Source organism: Schistocerca gregaria, chromosome 5 (assembly GCF_023897955.1).
Source record: "Schistocerca gregaria isolate iqSchGreg1 chromosome 5, iqSchGreg1.2, whole genome shotgun sequence".
NCBI classification, from domain to species: domain Eukaryota; kingdom Metazoa; phylum Arthropoda; class Insecta; order Orthoptera; family Acrididae; genus Schistocerca; species Schistocerca gregaria.
Window position 1 is genome coordinate 40387940 of NC_064924.1, and position 18756 is coordinate 40406695.

Below are 18756 nucleotides of genomic sequence, written 5' to 3' on the forward strand. Positions count from 1 at the left end.
GTCGTAAGTTTAAATAAAGAAAATCAACAATGTAACACTGGAATTTGCTTAATTTTTTAGCTCTTCCAGGAGCTCCTCGACAGAATAGAAGGAGTGAGCAATGAGGAAACTCTTCAGTTTGGACTTGAAAGAGTTTGGGATACTGCTAAGATTTTTCACTTCTTGTGGTAACTTATTGAAAGTGGATGCAGCAGAATACTGCACTCCTTTCTGCACAAGAGTCAAGGAAGTGCATTCCACATGCAGATTGGATTTCTGCCTAGTATTAACTGAGTGAAAGCTGCTAACTCTTGGGAATAGGCTAATATTGCTAACAACAAAAGACATTAAAGAAAATATATACTGTGAGGGCAATGTCAGAATTTCCAGACTATTGAATTTGGGTCGACAAGAGGTTCTGGAACTTACACCACATATAGCTCGAACAGCCCGTTTTTGAGCCAAAAATACCCTTTTTGAATCAGAAGAATTACCCCAAAAAATAATACCATACGACAAAAGCGTATGAAAATATGCGAAGTAGACTACTTTTCGTGTTCAAGTGTCACTTATTTCAGATACTGTTCTAATTGTAAATAAGCAGCATTTAGTTTCTGAACAAGATCCTGGACATCGACTTTCCACAACTGCTTATTATCTATCCGAACGCCTAGGAACTTGAACTGTTCCGTCTCGCTTATAATATGCCCATTCTGTCCGATCAAAATATCGGTTCTTGTTGACTTGTGAGTTAGAAACTGTAAAAACTGAGTCTTACTGTGATTTAGCATCAAATTATTTTCCACAAGCCATGAACTTATTTCATGAACTACATTATTTGATACTGTTTCAATATTACACACAAGATCCTTCACTACAAAAACTGGTGTCATCAGCAAACAGAAATATTTTTGAATCACCTGTAATACTAGAAGGCATATCATTTATATAAATAAGAAACAGCAGTGGCCCCAGCACTGACCCTTGGGGAACGCCCCACTTAACAGTGCCTCATTGGGACAGAACATCACTACCACTCTCAATATTGCGGAGAATTACCTTCTGCTTTCTGTTCTTAAAGTAAGAGGCGAACCAATTGTAAGCTACTCCCCTTACTCCATAATGGTCCAACTTCTGCAGTAATATTTTGTGGTCAACACAGTCAAAAGCCTTCATTAAATCAATGAAAACACCTAGCGTTCGCAACCTTTTATTTAATCCGTCCAAAACCTCACAGAGAAAAGAGAATATAGCATTTTCAGTTGTTAAACCATTTCTAAAACCAAACTGAACATTTGACAGCAAATTATGTGAATTTAAGTGCTCCAGTAACCTAGTATATACAACCTTCTCGATAACTTTAGCAAACACCGATGGCATAGAAATAGGTCTGTAATTGTCAATATTATCCCTGTCTCCCTTTTTATAAAGTGGCTTCCCTACCGAGTACTTTAATGGTCAGGAAACTGACCACTCCTAAAGGAAAAGTTACAGATATGGCTAAATATTGGGGTAACATACATAGAACAATACTTCAGTATTCTGCTAGATACCCCGTCATATCTATGAGAGTTCTTGGTCTTTAGTGATTCAATTATTAACTCAATCTCCCTCTTGTCAGTATCATGGAGGAGCATTTAAGGTAACAGTCTCGGAACACTTTTTTCTAAGAGCGCTATATGATTCCCTGTTGGGACCAGGTTTCCATTTAGTTCACCTGCTATATTCAGAAAGTGATTATTAAATACTGTACATATATGCGACTTATCAGTAAGACGGACATTCCCACTACGCACTGATTCTATATCCTCGACCTGTCTCTGCAGACCAGCCACTTCCTTCACGACTGATCATATGGTTTTAATTTTATCTTGAGACTTAGCTATTCTATTGGCATACCACATACATTTTGCCTTCCTAATAACAGTTTTAAGCACCTTAGGATACTATTTGTAATGGGATGCTGCATTTACATTCTGACTATTTATAAAATTTTGATATAATTGCCACTTTGTTCTACAAGATATTCTTATCCCTCTAGTCAGCCACACAGGCTGCCTGTTTGTGCTAGTACCCTGTTTTGAACGTTATAACGGAAAGCAACTTTCAAAGAGCACAAGAAAAGTCTTGATAAAAGCATTATATTTATCGTCTACTGTATCAGCGCTATAAACATCTTGCCACTCTTGTTACTTGATAAGGTTTACAAAGGTCTCTACAGCAACCGGATCAGCTTTCCTAAACAGCTGATGAGTATATTTAACACGTGTTGCAGCACAAAAACCTTTTAGAGTTAAAATTTGTGAATCATGATCTGAAAGGCCATTCACCTTTTTGCTAACAGAATGCCTTTCTAGTAATAAGGAATGAACAAAAATGTTGTCTAAGGTTGTTCTACTGTTCCCTTGCACTCTCGTTGGAAAGAATACGGTTTGCATAAGATTATATGAATTAAAGAGATCTACCAGCATCCTCTTCCTTGCACAATCACTTATAGAATTAATATTGAAGTCACCACATATAACTAACTTTTTGTATTTCCTATAAAGTGAACCAAGAACCTCCTCTAGCTTTAGCAAAAATGTTGTGTAATCAGAGTCTGGGCATCTATAAATAACAATAGTTAGAAGTTTAGCTCAATTAAATTTAACCACACCTGCACAACATTCAAACACCTTTTCAGTGCAGTACTTTGGAACATCAATTGACTCAAATGGGATGCCGTTTTTCACATACATGGCTACTCCCCCACATCGCAAATAGCTCCTGGAGAAGCTGCCAGCCAACCTGTATCCTGGTAAAGGAAGCCTCTGAATTATCCCCATATTTAAGAAGTGTATGCGAGGTACGGAGGACGGACAGACAGAAATATTCGACAAGGTGTAAAGAGCGTACAGACGTCTTCACATTGGACAGGCCGCCCGCGGAAAGGCACTGAGTAGTAGTTAGTGGTGGTGGTGCACATAGCAAAAAAAGGGGAAGGAAGCTTTATCTACTTTAATAACTGGAAATATCAAATCACTGAGATATATTTGATGAAGTGTATATTGTACGAACGGTAGAACGGTAATGACGCCATTAAGAGGTTCAGGCAACATTTTTGAAATTAGCAATATTACTATATACCAAATGGCTCGTATGGATAACCTGGTGTTGTAATGTAAGAAGGACATATAGAAACATTTCTATGTGTAACGGAATACGAACGTGGTGGGCAGGAAAGGTTAGAGAAGAGAGAAAGGCATAGTTCTGATATTATTCGTTAATTAACTGCGGCACACTCTGTTCGTTCAGTACTCGCACCGGAGACGTCGACGAGATGCTGCATGCGAAAAACGACCTGATCAACAGCTGCTCGGAGCAGTTCCAGTGGAATCTGTCCAGCATCTCCCTGTATGCTTACCTTTAGGTCAAGAGTAGACCGAACGATACCCGGTAAACGCGCTCTTTTAGATAGCATCAGAGCTAAAAGTCGCAGGGATACAGATCAAGTGACCTCGCAGGCCATTCATCTGGAAAACCTCTGGAGATAATACGAGATAATACTCTCATCGAAGGTTCCATTAAGTAGATCTTTCTCTGGGCGAGAGACAAGAGGTGTTGTTCCACCTTGCATGAAAACAATAGTTTTCACACAGTTGTGCTCTCCCAAAGCAGGAATCACATGCTGCACAAAGAGGTCACGAGAACGTGCAGACGTCATGGTACAAGTGACATGACAGGCACTCTGGGTGTGTCCTCATCGAAGAAGAACAGCCCGAGAATAAGGGTGCTTATGAATCCATGCCACACAGACACTTACGAGTTCAATTGCTTTTAGTGCACACGCGGATTAACAACACCCCAAATTCAGAGTTCTGTGTATTCACGGCACCATGTGGGGTAAAACGTGCCTCGTAACTGCATATGATATTTCACATCCACATGTCATCAACTTCGATCAATGCCAGGAGCCGAAGAGTAGATTCAGAACGTTGCTGCGGGTCATGACATTTCAGCTGCTACGCCCTGTGTATCTTGTACGGGTATCAGCGTAAAATAGGCTGCAAAATTGTGCCCGGGGCACATGCTATGTCGTTAGTTACAGCAACAGAAACCTGGTTGCTAACTTCCGCTGGGATAGGACACTTTCTTTTCCAGGTGCCACATCAAGCTCACCTGGGTTTACGAATTTCATCATCATCATCATCATCATCATCATCATCTTCATCATAATTTTTATAACTGTTTAATGACATCGAACCTCCCTTAAAATCTTTCAGCCTGCGATACCCGCTGAGCAGCACAGTAATTGCTGCCATTCTCGCAAAACAGATTCATTGATAGCGCTCGGTCTCTCTCCTCGATTGCCATACTGTTTGCACACTTTATGGATTGTCAAATGACAGCGTGGTTGTCTTATCATTAACAGTGTACGCCGCCAGATTTGCACCAGGAGGCCATGATTGGAGCTAATTTGTTTCCCAGCGTAAATCCCGCATTAACGCTTATCTACTAATTTTCGCTGGCATACGATGACTACAGCGAGCAGTTGCAGTTTAATTATAACCAGACGGTATGTGCGCAGTTTGCATAAATTACTGTTTGCACTGTTTTATCTTCATGTCCTCTGTGACATCTGCTACGGCTCAGTGCGGTCACTTGGAGCCGTCTACTTGTTTACAAAAGAAGGTGGTGTCCGGAATGGTGTAATATTCAGCAAACGCAATCAGTGTTACCACTATAGAAAAGGAAGAGCTAAGAGCACTTTGGCGAACGGAGGTAGAGTGAAAAAGCAAAACAGAGACTCAGGCTTTGCCACTTGTATAGAAAGACAATGATTATGTCCGAATATCGTGTTTTTAGTGGAAGTATATGAAGGGTTGAAGAGAGATTGACTCCCGAATCGCGTACATGTGGATAACATTCCTTACATTTGTATATTTGTGCTAACTTACGATAACAATTATCTTCACAATTGCTACTAACCTCCTCCCCTTATGATGGATATTATGAATCTTATATTCAAGAATAAGTATTCATTTTTCTTGAGTAACAAACGATCTGCCGAGTCAAAGTGAATCTGATGAATCACTACGTACAGAGAGCACAGAATAAAAAATTATACTGATGTCACAGCAAGGTAGTGGACGTCGAATCGAACATGTTTTGGCAAATGACCATACGTCTGAAATACGGCTTTCTGTAACGCATGTAAAACGTTGGAGGAGGCCTTTATTCAGCAATCAGTATAAAATTGATGATCTCCTAGGAATGAGGCAACATTACACTTTGAGGCTCTGATATCCTTCAGAGCGACAATTTCACGGTAGATTCACACTTTTTCTTTGGCCGAGGTCGTTACGCCCTCTCACGTATTTCATAGCACGACTAACTCTGTTACGAACATAGCAGTTTATGTTCCCTATAGAGCTACATCCTTGCGTTAGGCATACACTCTAATCCCTCCACACACCTATTTTCATATGTCGGGCTCCACTCCAACAGTAATATCCTCTAACAGAACTAGGCTTTGTGATTATGTATTCTGTGTGTACACGTTGTCTTTTTTTTCTTTCTCAGATATCCTTGCCATACTTGGCCCAAAAATCTCTGTGGGATATCAGACTCGTGTTTCAAAAAGAGCGTTAGGAACTGGACAAAGTACATACCACCGGACTGGAGTGGGCTAACTCTATATAAATCGGTACATCGTATTTTCTGTTTTTCGAATGTGCTACCACTTCGAGGCAGTCATCTATGGCTAGAGGCCACTCTCCTCCCTTCCATTCCCCTGATAGGGAAATGGAAGCTTATCTTCTAATAGAAACTTAAACTGCTGGCGCTATACACACTGAAAGTACTGATATGACCGTGATACTAGTAAGGAAATGCCTGGTAAGTCGCCATCTCGGCAAATGTTACTTATGTACAGCGAATTTCGAGCATTCCAAGTGCTATGCCAGTACAGGTGGTGCATATAAAATCCTGTGACTAGGGGGAATTTTCGCTTGAAAAACGAACGTCGTCTTCATTAATATCATACCCAACATGCAGTTGTTTCACTTTAGCGAATTTAGCTCAACTGAAAATTTTACTTATTTCTAATTTCTAATATTGCCAGTGTACGCTACAAGGAACAAAGTATTGCACCATGAAGCAGCAGTCCAGCATTTACTAAGCTTTGTGCAGCTGTTTATCACGTAACACGTATTAAGCGATAAGCGGAAAAATTGCTCGCGCCTGAGCACAAAAACGGCGATGTATTCCTCTTTATAAGACTGCCCGAGAAGTGGGGAACCACCTGCATCTATTCTGATTCCGCCTCCCCCACCAAAAATTGTGGTATGCGAACATATTCGCACTCTTGTGATACGGAACACCATAACCCTTTTGTCCAGTCCCTCTTTGTTGTGAAGCTTTACACTTGTCAGCATCGCCTTCTCACTGCAACTGTCTATATGATTCTCTCCCCCATTCCCTTCTTTTTCTCCCATTGATTTACAGTACATCCCGTTGTCACTGTCTCCTCTATACCTCGGCAATTCAAAAATTGTGGAGTGTCCAACTTACATTTTCGCCTACAACCACGTGTTTAAAATTTCGGTCCAAAATGCGACCTGTATATCTGCGTGTTCAAATTCGCCGGTTTGTGAAGTCCAAACATCTCCCTCCCCCATGGTCCCTAGTCGTCTGTCTTTTTCGTTTTACTGTCTCTTCTTTCTTTTTCTCCCATTGGCACTATCTCTCTGCTGCTCTCTTTCACCCCCCAAAATCAAAAATGTGTTCGCACGGCAAATATTATTATTTATTTATTTATTTTTTAGGACGGCAGAATGAGGATTGAGGCAGCTGGTTCTATAAAATGATTTCTGTGGCCAGTAAAACAGTGAGGTTTATGTACTTCAACACATTTACGTTATTTGACACAGATCAATACCAAATTAGTACAGATAATGGAAGGTTAAGTCGAAATCGTTTGCTTTACATTTTTTGTGGGTACTTTTAAAAAAATGGCTCTGAGCACTATGCGACTTAACTTCTGAGGTCATCAATCGCCTAGAACTTAGAACTAATTAAACCTAACCTAACCTAAGGACATCACACACATCCATGCCCGAGGCAGGATTCGAACCTGCAACCGGAGCGGTCACGCGGTTCCAGACTGAAGCGCCAGAACCGCACGGCCACACCGGCCGGCTGTGGGTACTTTCCTCATCGATCACAGTTCATCAGAAACGCCCAGCTTATGATTTCTATCCTAAAACAGTAAAAATGTTATTCGATATATTTTACTGAATTTGCAGTCCTAGTTTTAGAAAATATCTGGCAGTCATTTTAAATTTTTTTCCGGCATATTAAGACACCTTTTAGCCCATGTTTTGTCACTGTAGTACCACTCTGTGAATATATGAACACCTGTTAGAAGTACGATGACGAAAGAGTGGCATTTGATGGAAACTTCACGTAACGATCGTCTCGCGCGTCAAAGTTTTATTGATGAAAAAATCCTGCAAACATACTTTGGTGACCTCAGAAACCTGGCGATGGGCCTTGAACCTCGGTGACAGATTATGATCACGAGGTTCTAAATATCATCTTAAGAACACATGGTAAAAATTTCGAAAACCTGCTATGAATAAAAATTATAGATGTGGCCATCCCCACAATTGGCGCTGTATGTATCAAAAAAGCCATGGTTTTCCGGGGTTTTCTGTACAGTGGCCCATGAACAAATAGTGCTTTTATAGGGTACCTAAGCTGCACCCTTGACCATATCTAATGTGAAAGAACCAAATGTTTTGCTTAATTTCCGTGGGCTGGATGAAGAGAATAATGTTTAAATTTTGAACCTGTACAGTTGGATAGCTACTGTATGCCCGTTGCTTCGATAGGTAACCAAATAGTCGTGGGTCAAGGGCTATCCGAAACTATTGACCTTTTCTCTACAATCAATAAAAGTCGTGTTGTAACCCTCTGAATTATTGTATTTTGGTGCGTAGATATTTGTTCATATTAGTGCTATCGTGCCTGGACCGATAAAACTTTCATTCAAGATCAATATCAGCATGAGATGTGACCCGAGCAACGAAGAATTCACTTCTACTATTCGTTGCGGCAGGGAAGCAGTCACCCTCCTGATAGTATCATGATGAATTGCTTGCCGTATCTGAAATTCATACTATGCCAGTTCATGAAAACTGTTGGCTAGAGGCCAGTGTGAAATTATACGTTCCTTGGCATTCCAGGCACGCTTTGTGAGTGACAAATCAAAGGACTGAGCAGGCTGATTCGGTACGATCTGCAGTGTAGGGTCTTGCTGGAATATTTTATTTGGTATCATGGTCATGAAAAGCTTATGAGCAGAATTTAACATTCTTGTCACGTGTTCATGAACATTCAACATCATTTTAACAATTACAAAATCAGTCCTGTTACCGTATCATGTCGCTCTCCACAGCATAATACGTAAGAGAGGTATGGATCTCGATAAGCATCGCGTTTTGAGACTTTTGCCAGGTCGTCTAGGGACACGATGACATCTGTCTGGTCACTACAGAGAGAAGTAAGACTCATCGCTGAGCATCTCAGAATACCTGTTAGTCCCAGCTGACTATGGCTCTGCACCATGAAAATCTGCCTGTAGTATGCTGTCAGTCTTAATGAACACATGGAAAATCAGAATCCTAAGCCAGCTTCCAGTTTCTTGTTCCTTATGGTTCATAGTAACATTCTGTTTGTAGATGAATCTCCCAGCTGTACAGGGCATTGTGGTAATGTAGCAGCGAGAATTGAAAATCTGTGCCGGACGAGGACGTGAAACCGGATTCCCTACTTTTTTATACAACACTTACCTTAACCACCTCGGCCATCCGGACACCCTTTCTGTCAATTCCAAATTCCCAGCTTCTCTGTCGCCACACAGTTTTGACCTCCCCCCCCTAACCTCCTACTCACCGATTTCTAAATGCCGTAGGACTTCGAACCTTGATTCTGCCTACGCACTGAAACTTTTCATCAAATAACCGTCGCGCCCATGAAATTATAGACTGAGCACTGTCTGGTTTATCAGGTATGTCTGACGGAACAGACACCTCTAGTGTCCCTAATTCTGCCTGCAACCTTTGTTTGGATTTCAGCTGTTAACACTCGTGAGATCCAGTGGAATAATAGTGTGATCACCTCTGGTGTGGTCATGGAAGGATACCTGTCTACACACGCTGTTATCCTGAGCTTGTTTATCACCATTCGTTGAGCAGTCTGTGTATTGCAGCCAACTGTTTGTGCCAGCCACGGCATTGATTGTTGCATGTCCGTGAAGCTACTGATTCGATATTCCTCTTAAAGCTAGCGAAAATCTGAATGTACAAAACCTTTGGGCTTACTGTGTTGAAATCTCCATCTGAAAATTTCTGCTAAAGTTGGCCACACTGAATACACAACATGCAGTGACACCATTGTTTATCTGTAGGAAAGACGTTTTTCTGTATCGAAAATTAGCTCGTTTAAGGATGAAGTTTTAATGAAAGCATCTTACAGGCCTGAAAATATCAGGATATCAGTAAGTTGTTGACTTTACTCCGTAGACTGGTTTGGCGCAGCTCTCCATGCTAAGCTGTCTTGTGCAAGCCTCCTAATCTCTAAGTTAAGTACAGCAACCTATGTCCTTTTGAATCTTCTGCATTTCTGCATTCGTCTCTTGGCCTTCCTCTATTACTTTTATCCCCCCCCCCCCCCCCTCCACACACTCAGTAAAGCAACCTATGTCCTTTTAAATCTTCTGCATTTCTGCATTCTTCTCTTGGCCTTCCTCTATAACTTTTATCCCCCCCCCCCCCCCCCTCCTCCACGCACTTCCCTCTAGTACTAAATTGGTGATCCCTTGATGTCTCAAAATGTGTCGTACCAACCTATCCCTTCTTCTAGTCAGGTTCTGCCACAAATTTCCTTTCCCAATTCTCTTCAGTACCTCATCATTAGTTATGTGTTCTACCCATCTACTCTTCAGCGTTCTTCTGTACCACCACATTTCAAAAGCTTCAATTCTCCTCTAGTCTAAACTGTTTATCGTCATGTTTCACATGCATACATTGCTACGCTCGATACAAATACTTTCAGAAAGGAATTGCTGACAAAGGAATACTTGATGTCAACAAATTTCTCTTCTTCAGAAATTCCATGTGCAGCAGCGTATTTACGTAATTAGGTCTTGTAGTAGTTTGTGATGAGCTTTTTCCACCAGATAGAGAGATTCAAAGCCTGAAAATTGAATTTCATAAATTAACAGTATATCAACTGTTATGTAATTGACTTCAAATTTGTATCATGAGATCCTTCCTCTCCATCACAGACTGAGTCCTTTTCCCGCAAATTAATGGGAGGGAGAGTGGGGGATCTGGGGGCTCAGCTGCGGGATTTCCCAGAGAAGGATGTGTTAATTAGTTGCTCGATTTAATTAAGTAGTCATTTAATTAACCAGTCAATTAATTTGATATTGAAAGTGTGTGTGTTGGTAGAGGAGAAAAGGGTTGGGGATTTTCCAGAGGAATGTAGTAGTAGTAGTAGTAGTAGGAGGAGGAGGAGGAGGAGGAAAAGGATGTTGGTTAGAAGAACTGATTATCCCCAGGGGATCATAGATCACTTATTAAAACAATAGGTTAATGGGAGATGAGGGATCATAATTAAGTTCCCCTGAATATATGCAACCCTCACTAAGAAAACTCATTAGCACCTGTGTTACCCTGCTACTACTATATGTAAAATTTCCAATACTGAATAAAAGTGAACTAGTGTGGTATAATGCAGGGGTTGGCAACTGGAAACCTGGCCTCTGATTGGTTTCAGTCTGGCTCATGGTAGAAATTCGTGGGTGGGAGAGAGAGAGAGGGGGGGGTTGCTGCATAACTATGCAACAGAAGTTTTTAAGGCAGCTACTGCAAAACGCCGTTAGTAAAGAAACGATGTTCATAACGCGTAAATAAATGTAAATATCTGAAATGTGGTGACCACAAAATGTATGTACTCTTGGAGATGTGTGTTTTGAGGCACAACTTGTTGGTATGGCATGTTGGAAAACGGTTGTAATGCATTACCCCATGAATATTAACGTCACGGACGCTATAGTTTTGACTTCAGGTGCTGAGATTACTGCTGTCCCATCACGTGACGAAGTGGTCCGCGAACTTCAGTTAGTGCGTGAATCAGGCACGTGGGTCACCAAAGGCCGCCCACGCCGGGTCTACAGTAGCGTAAGGTATAGTGACTACTCACTCATGTCTCACCCACAAAATTGTATTTGAGATGCCACGTGAAAATAGGTTCTCAAACCAAAATTAATATATTTTTTTAAATTTGTAAATAATGTTCACGTCATTCATAGAACAAATATATTCTGCCCACTCAAATGTCTTCCGCACCTACTGTGGCATCGTCATTGCGTTTAATATTTCTTTTTTCGTATTAGTCTGTCGTAGAATAGGCACATTAAGGACTTGAGGCGAAATACGTTTTGGTGCCAAGAAAATAAAACAGTTTTTGCACACGGATAAAGTGATGTAGAAATATTTGCAGTAGTAAATGTTTAATACTTAACTGAGGGGACTGAAACATTTTATTTACCTCAATTGTGTGCGAAACGAAACATCCAACAAAAATAAATTACTATATTCTGGATCTTGTAAAGTTTTTCTACACTGGCGTCATCCGATTCCTTTTAACTTTTACTCTTTTAAATATGTACTTCAGAAGCGACATCTATACACAGTAAATTATTGTTCCATTTTTGGAAAAATTCATTGTAGTTTACAGTGTCTTGTCGAATATGAAATTTTAAATGTTCGAAACTGTCCAGCGTTTAACCCAGTTAGCCACTCGAGTAGCCAAATAAATAGGTGTACACACAGATCGTGATGTGTTCTGCTACAGTGGGGGCAGCAACTGCATTGTTCGTTTCATTGTCGAATTCGTCGCAGCCGCCGCCGTCTGCTTCAATATGATGGCCACAAATGTCTTTCTTCGCGGGCTCAACAATATGGAAATCGCATCGGGAGAGATCGGAACTGTATTGGGGATGTGTGAGGGCTTCCCAGTGAAACTTCTGCAGTATACTCGAAACAACCTTGGGAACTTGTGTGTCTACCAACATTTTTCCGTGATGAGTGACAATCTGGTCTTATAGGAGAATAAATTTATGAACACTTTTGAAATAATGAAGTTACTTTTAACATATGTCTCGTTTTCACTTAACTGCCCCTTATAATATGGGAATAACTGTGAGCAACCTAATGCTACAGCTATGGAAATCGATTGTTTCAAATGAAACCTCTAATGTAGCAGGAGAGGACAGACGTACCTTGGGGTAGCGGAGAGTGACGACCTGCGAATACTGGTCCTCCATCCTGCCCGGGTGGCCGTAGTGCATGTAGCTGGCGTTGTGCACCCTGGAGTCGTCAAAGTGGGCGAACGCCACCCGCGATCCGTCTGGAGACCACCACAGCGCCGAGTCTGAGGCCAGCACCTCCTCTGCAGACACAACAACGCACGTGGTAACCACTGCATGTGGCGGCCGGCGTAACACCGGCAACTTTGTTTGGCTTACTCACTTCCTGCAGTCAGGCACCTTCTGTGTCGACCTGTTTATCGCGCAGCTTCTCTCAGCTATGGCAACTGAGATAGCGACAGTGAAATGAAAAATATACTCGTGTTTAGAAAAAAAAAGCCAGGACACCTTGAACGACAAGAGATTGGGCGTTCATATTCACAGGATATGTACATTAGTATGTTCTGCAGAAATGATGATCACTTCAGTTACCTGGGTTCAGCAAGTGTTTTGTTGCCCAGTAGGCACAGTGTAGTCATGGGCCCTGGTAACTTTTTCCATACGTGATGGCATCACCGTGTGTAAGGCGGGTATGGCGTCGTGTGGTACAGCCATCCTCGCTGTTTCACCTGGTTCCATAGTACACCTGTGGTGGTTGGCATTAGGTCACAAGGCTGCAGCCATATTTTCACCACATATCTCATATTTTGGATCGGTGACAAGTCAGGTGAACTGGCAGGTCACGGCGAAAGTATGACATCCTGAGGCACCAAGAAGGCACGGATTCGCGCACCAACATGGTGTCGTGCATACTCTTGCTGGAAAATGGGATCTAGGGTGTGGCTATGGATCGCAGTATGTTATTTACGTACATCACGCTGGTCACAGTGTCATAGACACGCGTCATCTGTGGTTTTTGGATGTACCTAACATCACCCCACACCATAAGACCTTGAGGTGGCACTGTATGTCTTGTGCGAATGCCATCACTGCGATGCCGCCCGCGCTGTCTGTGGCGAAATAAAATATGGCCATCATTTTCAAACAAATAGAACCTGAATTTTTCGGGAAAAATTATCTGATGCTATTTCTACCTCTACTGAGGTCGTTACATACGCAATTGCCGTCTATCATGTATCTGCACTTTCGCCTGAGGTAGGCGGAGAAGTGCCAACAGCACATACGCTAAGCCGAGGTGACAAATGCTTATTTCTGCAAAACATACTATTGTACACATCCTGTAAAAATGCATGTTCTATCTCTAGTTGTTCTAGGTGTTCAATTTTTTTTAAACATGTGTATTTTGACTCGTTACCGTACATCTGAATGTGTATTAATGAGGAAATAAATGTTGAAAGATAAGGCATTAAATCAGTCAACGATGTACCCAAGCGATATGATAGAGGACCGTATGGTGACATATGGCCCTTGATTGCATGTCGGGGTGAGTCTCTTCTTGGAACGGGGACTGACGGTGTAGGATTACGTTAAAACTCTGTGGAGAGTACAAAGATAGCACAGTCACAGGCCTGAAACAAAATCCAACTTACCAGGAGGCGAAACAGAGACGAAATTCTTCTTTAGTTATCTTATGTAGAAGCATGCATAGCAGACCAACTGAGTTACTGGCTTGAGAGGGTGGGCGCGGCTATTTTAAGCTGTTGCGTCCTTACACACTGCCTGTTTAGTACACAATCCCGTGAGCGCACGCCTGCTGTTGGCAAATGGAGTTCCTTTAACTGCACAAATTTTGCATTAGGCAGTAGATTATTATATGCGGTCTGGGTTTTAATCACCATTTCGGCATATGGAGACTCCGCTAGCTCACCAGAAAAGATTACAGATGTATCACAGGAGAGTTCTACGTGATTTTATTTCTGCAGTCCGCTACTTTGCGAAAATTTGCCGATTATGAACGCTATGTCTTCCCATTCTCGTTTTTATATAGGAACATGATATTCTTTCACCTGAAGATGCAGCTAAATTGCTGCGAACCCGCAAGTTCCTATAAGCAAAGACCTTACAGCTAAAGCGGTCTTACCTTCAAAATGTAGTAAGAAATGCCAACGGCTTTCGAGTGATGTCACTTCTAGACAGGCAATCTTGGGCAGAAGATTCTCTCCAATAAAGGCGAACCCCTACATTCGCTGCCAGGTTCACGCTTCTCAGGACACCGCAGTAGGAAGGTAAACGCTCAGTCAATATCAGAACCCTGGTGCAATTGTTCCTCTGATTTCCGCCACGCTTAATGGAATTCTGTACACTTCTGTCACTGTGCACAATGAAAGGTATACCGACACCTATTAAAGGTCATTATGGAAGACGCAGAAGTGGCTGTAATCTTATAAAACAAATGATGTCTCTATCATTCTGAATTCCGAACGTTTTACTAGTATTTCCCAGTTTCCTATGAGGACTGAAGTCTCTTGTTATTTGATAAGCACTGTAAACGGGCTTTGAACAAGATGTGGAACATACACACGGTGTCTCACTACGAATGGTCAGTATTCAAACATATAACAAGAACAATCATCTGAAGTAAGAAAGTCTAATCAACATGGGCTCTAAAATGTCTATCTTAAGAGCTGAACAAGTGTTCAATAGAAGAAATTTGTTTCACAGTAGAGAAGATGGACAGGTGCCCATAACTATGAAGTACCTAGTTTAGAGCCCATGTTTACTAGACTTTTTGCTTCGAATGATCATTCCCATCACACTTTTGAAGATTGCCCACTCCTCCTGCGACTTCCTTTATAAGGAAAGTACGAGTGCAATTTTTGAAAGAAAATATATTTATGATAACAAGAGGTTTTAGCTTGCTTGCATTCAAAACTATGGGCAATGACGAAGTCTGAGAACAGTAGAATGATATCCAACTATGCTGATTGAAGTCAGTCATATACGAACTTTGAAATACCATTGGAACACTATATTCCGGCGACTGTAACAATAGTAAGACCGAATTTAAACCTTTATGTACTGTTAAGTTCAGATTGGCTAATGAACAAAGTTATCAGATTTCAACAGGAAAAGTACTGCTTGCACAATAGATAAGCAAGCTAGTATACCCTTCAGAAAAAATTATCAGTTCAAAGAAGAAAGGAAGTTAGTGAATCATATCCTTGTAGTAGCGTGTGCTGAAATTATTAAGGTAGATGAACAAGAAAAAGTTAAACAAGTTCTATCGAAAAAACATTTAATTAAAACAGCAAGAATCGCATATACTGAGAACAAGGGTGAGTTAGGGAATTTTTTTCAATAAAAAACAGACATGTATTCCGTTAAACCAGGTGTAATTGAAGAATATGTAAGTAAGTTTAAGATAAAGCAGGTAACCCTTTCTTTTGTTTACTCTGTCCTATAACTATGAAACGGTTAGAGAAGAATGCAAAAATTAGTTGATAACCATAACAGAACATAGTCTTTGTGTCCATAATAAGCCATTAATAGTCATTATGAATCGTGGAAGTGGAATTCACTTAGTTTTGGATGTACGGACGTTGAATAGACATGTAAAAACCGAATGGGATAGACCTGCAGCTATAAAAGAATTACTGTCAAAGTTTGAGAAAAAGGAATTCTGTAGCTCACTGGTCCTAAAGGCTGCTTATCAGCAAGTCCCATTAGTCAAAGAATAAAGACCATATACAGCTTCCTTATTTGTTGATAAATATTATCTTTTCTACTATTACCCACACTCCGTATGTATAGTAGCTTTTATTCATGCTTTAGAAAACATTGTGGAAAACGAATTGGTACAAGAACTAGGAAGTCATGTAGACGATCTACTACAAGTTTCTAAGACTTTGGAGCATCATTTTATGTTGTTAATAAGAACTTCAATCTCGTAATAGGAGAAGGAAATACAATCAGACTTTCCAGTCCCATTTTGAAAGACAAGAATTGGTGTTATTGTGCCCTATTATACGAATTAATGGAATACAAACTGATCCAGGAAGCATACACACTATAAAAAATTATTCGAAATCAAAGAACGCTAAACATTTTTAGGATTTCTGGGTTTTAGTATAAATTTAATTTCATGAAGTATTCTATAGTATGAAAAACATTAAATGATTTGACAGCTGCAGATTTATTTGGACCTTTAGCAAAATCTACAGAAGATATGACATTTAATTTGCTGGAGTTGAGTTTTAGTGAAAGAATGTCATATTGTATCATTTTATATCAGGAAATATTATAGAAGTAGCAAACTGTTTAAAATATTTATAGACATTGGTGAATCAAGAACTTTATTACAGACACTGATACAACATTTATAAGGAACAACTGAAAAAAAGACTTAGCTCAGGAAACAGCAAGTCTTATTACAATTTCTAAATACCATCAAAATCTAATCCATCTGAAAGAGCAATTAAGGAAATTAGACAACTTCATCACACATATGGTTTTTAGCCAACATAATTCCTAGGCGCTACTGATACCTGAACTGCGAGTTATTTTAACAAATTACCTGGTCTTTTGCCAGTGGAGGTATTAAATAGGAATTTTATCATGAAAATAATCAGAAGACATAATTCAACACAATGGTAAATTATACATGTGAAAGAAGAATTAAATAAAGAGGCCCAGAACAAAGTAAACAATGATGTGAATGTGGATGAAACAGTGTTGGTCAAAATTTATCATCCTAATTGCGATATGATGAAAGACTAGTGAGTATTTCGACAAATACAAATACAATATTTTAAGGCCTGAGCTGCAAATAATTATAAGGGAGTAGTTGCTTGTTTTGAAAAATTTTGCAGTGAAATTTCAAGAAATTCTCATAAACAAAATATTTGAAGCACATGCAGTGTGAGTGCAGCATAGATGCACAGACTGTGGCCCCTTAGCCACATACAACGTGCCATTGATGTGATGGCATCCCACCTCTCACTGGCTTTCCTATACATTTTCTTTTTTTTTCACTCATCTTTCATTCCCTTCTGAAATGGACAGTGGGGGCTCTTGTAGATCTTAGTTCTCTGAAACCAAGTGTGCCTGGCATTGAGTCAGGAGGATCCCAGTGCAGAGTAATAACTTGTCTCATTGCATGATATATTTGAGCTTGTGACCCTTACACAGTCACAGCAAAGGGTTTGCGATCCATTGTACTAGGAAGCCTGTGAACCCTCTGATTTAGTGTAACTAAATGCTTTTAAAATGCTAAATTCTACCCAAATATTTATTCTTAAAAATTGATCAGTGAGCGCTTGACACTGTTTACTTTGCAGATTGAGTGCATGTAACATAATTTAGCATTGTTCTACTACTGTTTACTTGCTCACAAATTAACAAAGCTTCCCTGCAAAACTTCACAAAAATACTAACTGGACAGGTCCAAATTTTGTTCAATTTTCTGCAACTAATATCTGCATTAATAATGTTTGCAGTAATACATTCTAATGAACTCAAAACTCAATATATGGTTCAGTGCAATATAAGATTATCATAGGAAAAACCAGTATCAATTACAAAGCGATTTAGAAAAGATTACTGTATGGTGTGTCAGGTGGCAGTTGACGCTAAATAACGAAAAGTGTGAGATGATCCACATGAGTTCCAAAAGAAATCCGTTGGAATTCGATTACTCGATAAATAGTACAATTCTCAAGGCTGTCAATTCAACTAAGTACCTGGGTGTTAAAATTACGAACAACTTCATTTGGAAGGACCACATAGATAACATTGTCGTGAAGGCGAGCAAAAGGTTGCGTTTCATTGGCAGGACACTTAGAAGATGCAACAAGTCCACTAAAGAGACAGCTTACACTACACTCGTTCGTCCTCTGTTAGAATATTGCTGCGCGGTGTGGGATCCTTACCAGGTGGGATTGACGGAGGACATCGAAAGGGTGCAAAAAAGGGCAGCTCGTTTTATATTATCACGTTATAGGGGAGAGAGTGTAGCAGATATGATACACGAGTTGGGATGGAAGTCATTACAGCATAGACGTTTTTCGTCGCGGCGAGACCTTTTTACGAAATTTCAGTCACCAACTTTCTCTTCCGAATGCGAAAATATTTTGTTGAGCCCAACCTACATAGGTAGGAATGATCATCAAAATAAAATAAGAGAAATCAGAGCTCGAACAGAAAGGTTTAGGTGTTCGTTTTTCCCGCTCGCTGTTCGGGAGTGGAATAGTAGAGAGATAGTATGATTGTGGTTCGATGAACCCTCTGCCAAGCACTTAAATGTGAATTGCAGAGTAGTCATGTAGATGTAGATGACGCAGAAAAAAAATTACAACACATTAACAGTGTTACTGATGGCCCTTAACACGTCTACAACTTTATCACATAAATTGAGCTATGCTAAGTGACACAACTTAACATTATTTACGTGTTAAATTTCACATATACCTGCTTTGGAACTACTGCATGCACACATCCTGATATAGTTGCCATTAGCACTAACTTTAAATTTTAGATAAGGAGGCCATTTCTCAGTTTATTGAGGAACTGCTAACAGATAT

General features: G+C 40.3%; 1 protein-coding gene across 1 annotated transcript in view; it reads right to left on the reverse strand.

Annotated features, from left to right (window-relative positions):
- The window catches only part of LOC126272338 (venom dipeptidyl peptidase 4-like), a 281131-nt gene that overhangs the window by 134891 nt on the left and 127484 nt on the right, over positions 1 to 18756 (reverse strand). The window contains exon 7 of the mRNA XM_049975126.1: positions 12311 to 12480. Coding sequence (XP_049831083.1) covers positions 12311 to 12480 — 170 coding nt within the window. The remainder of the gene's footprint in view (positions 1 to 12310; positions 12481 to 18756) is intronic.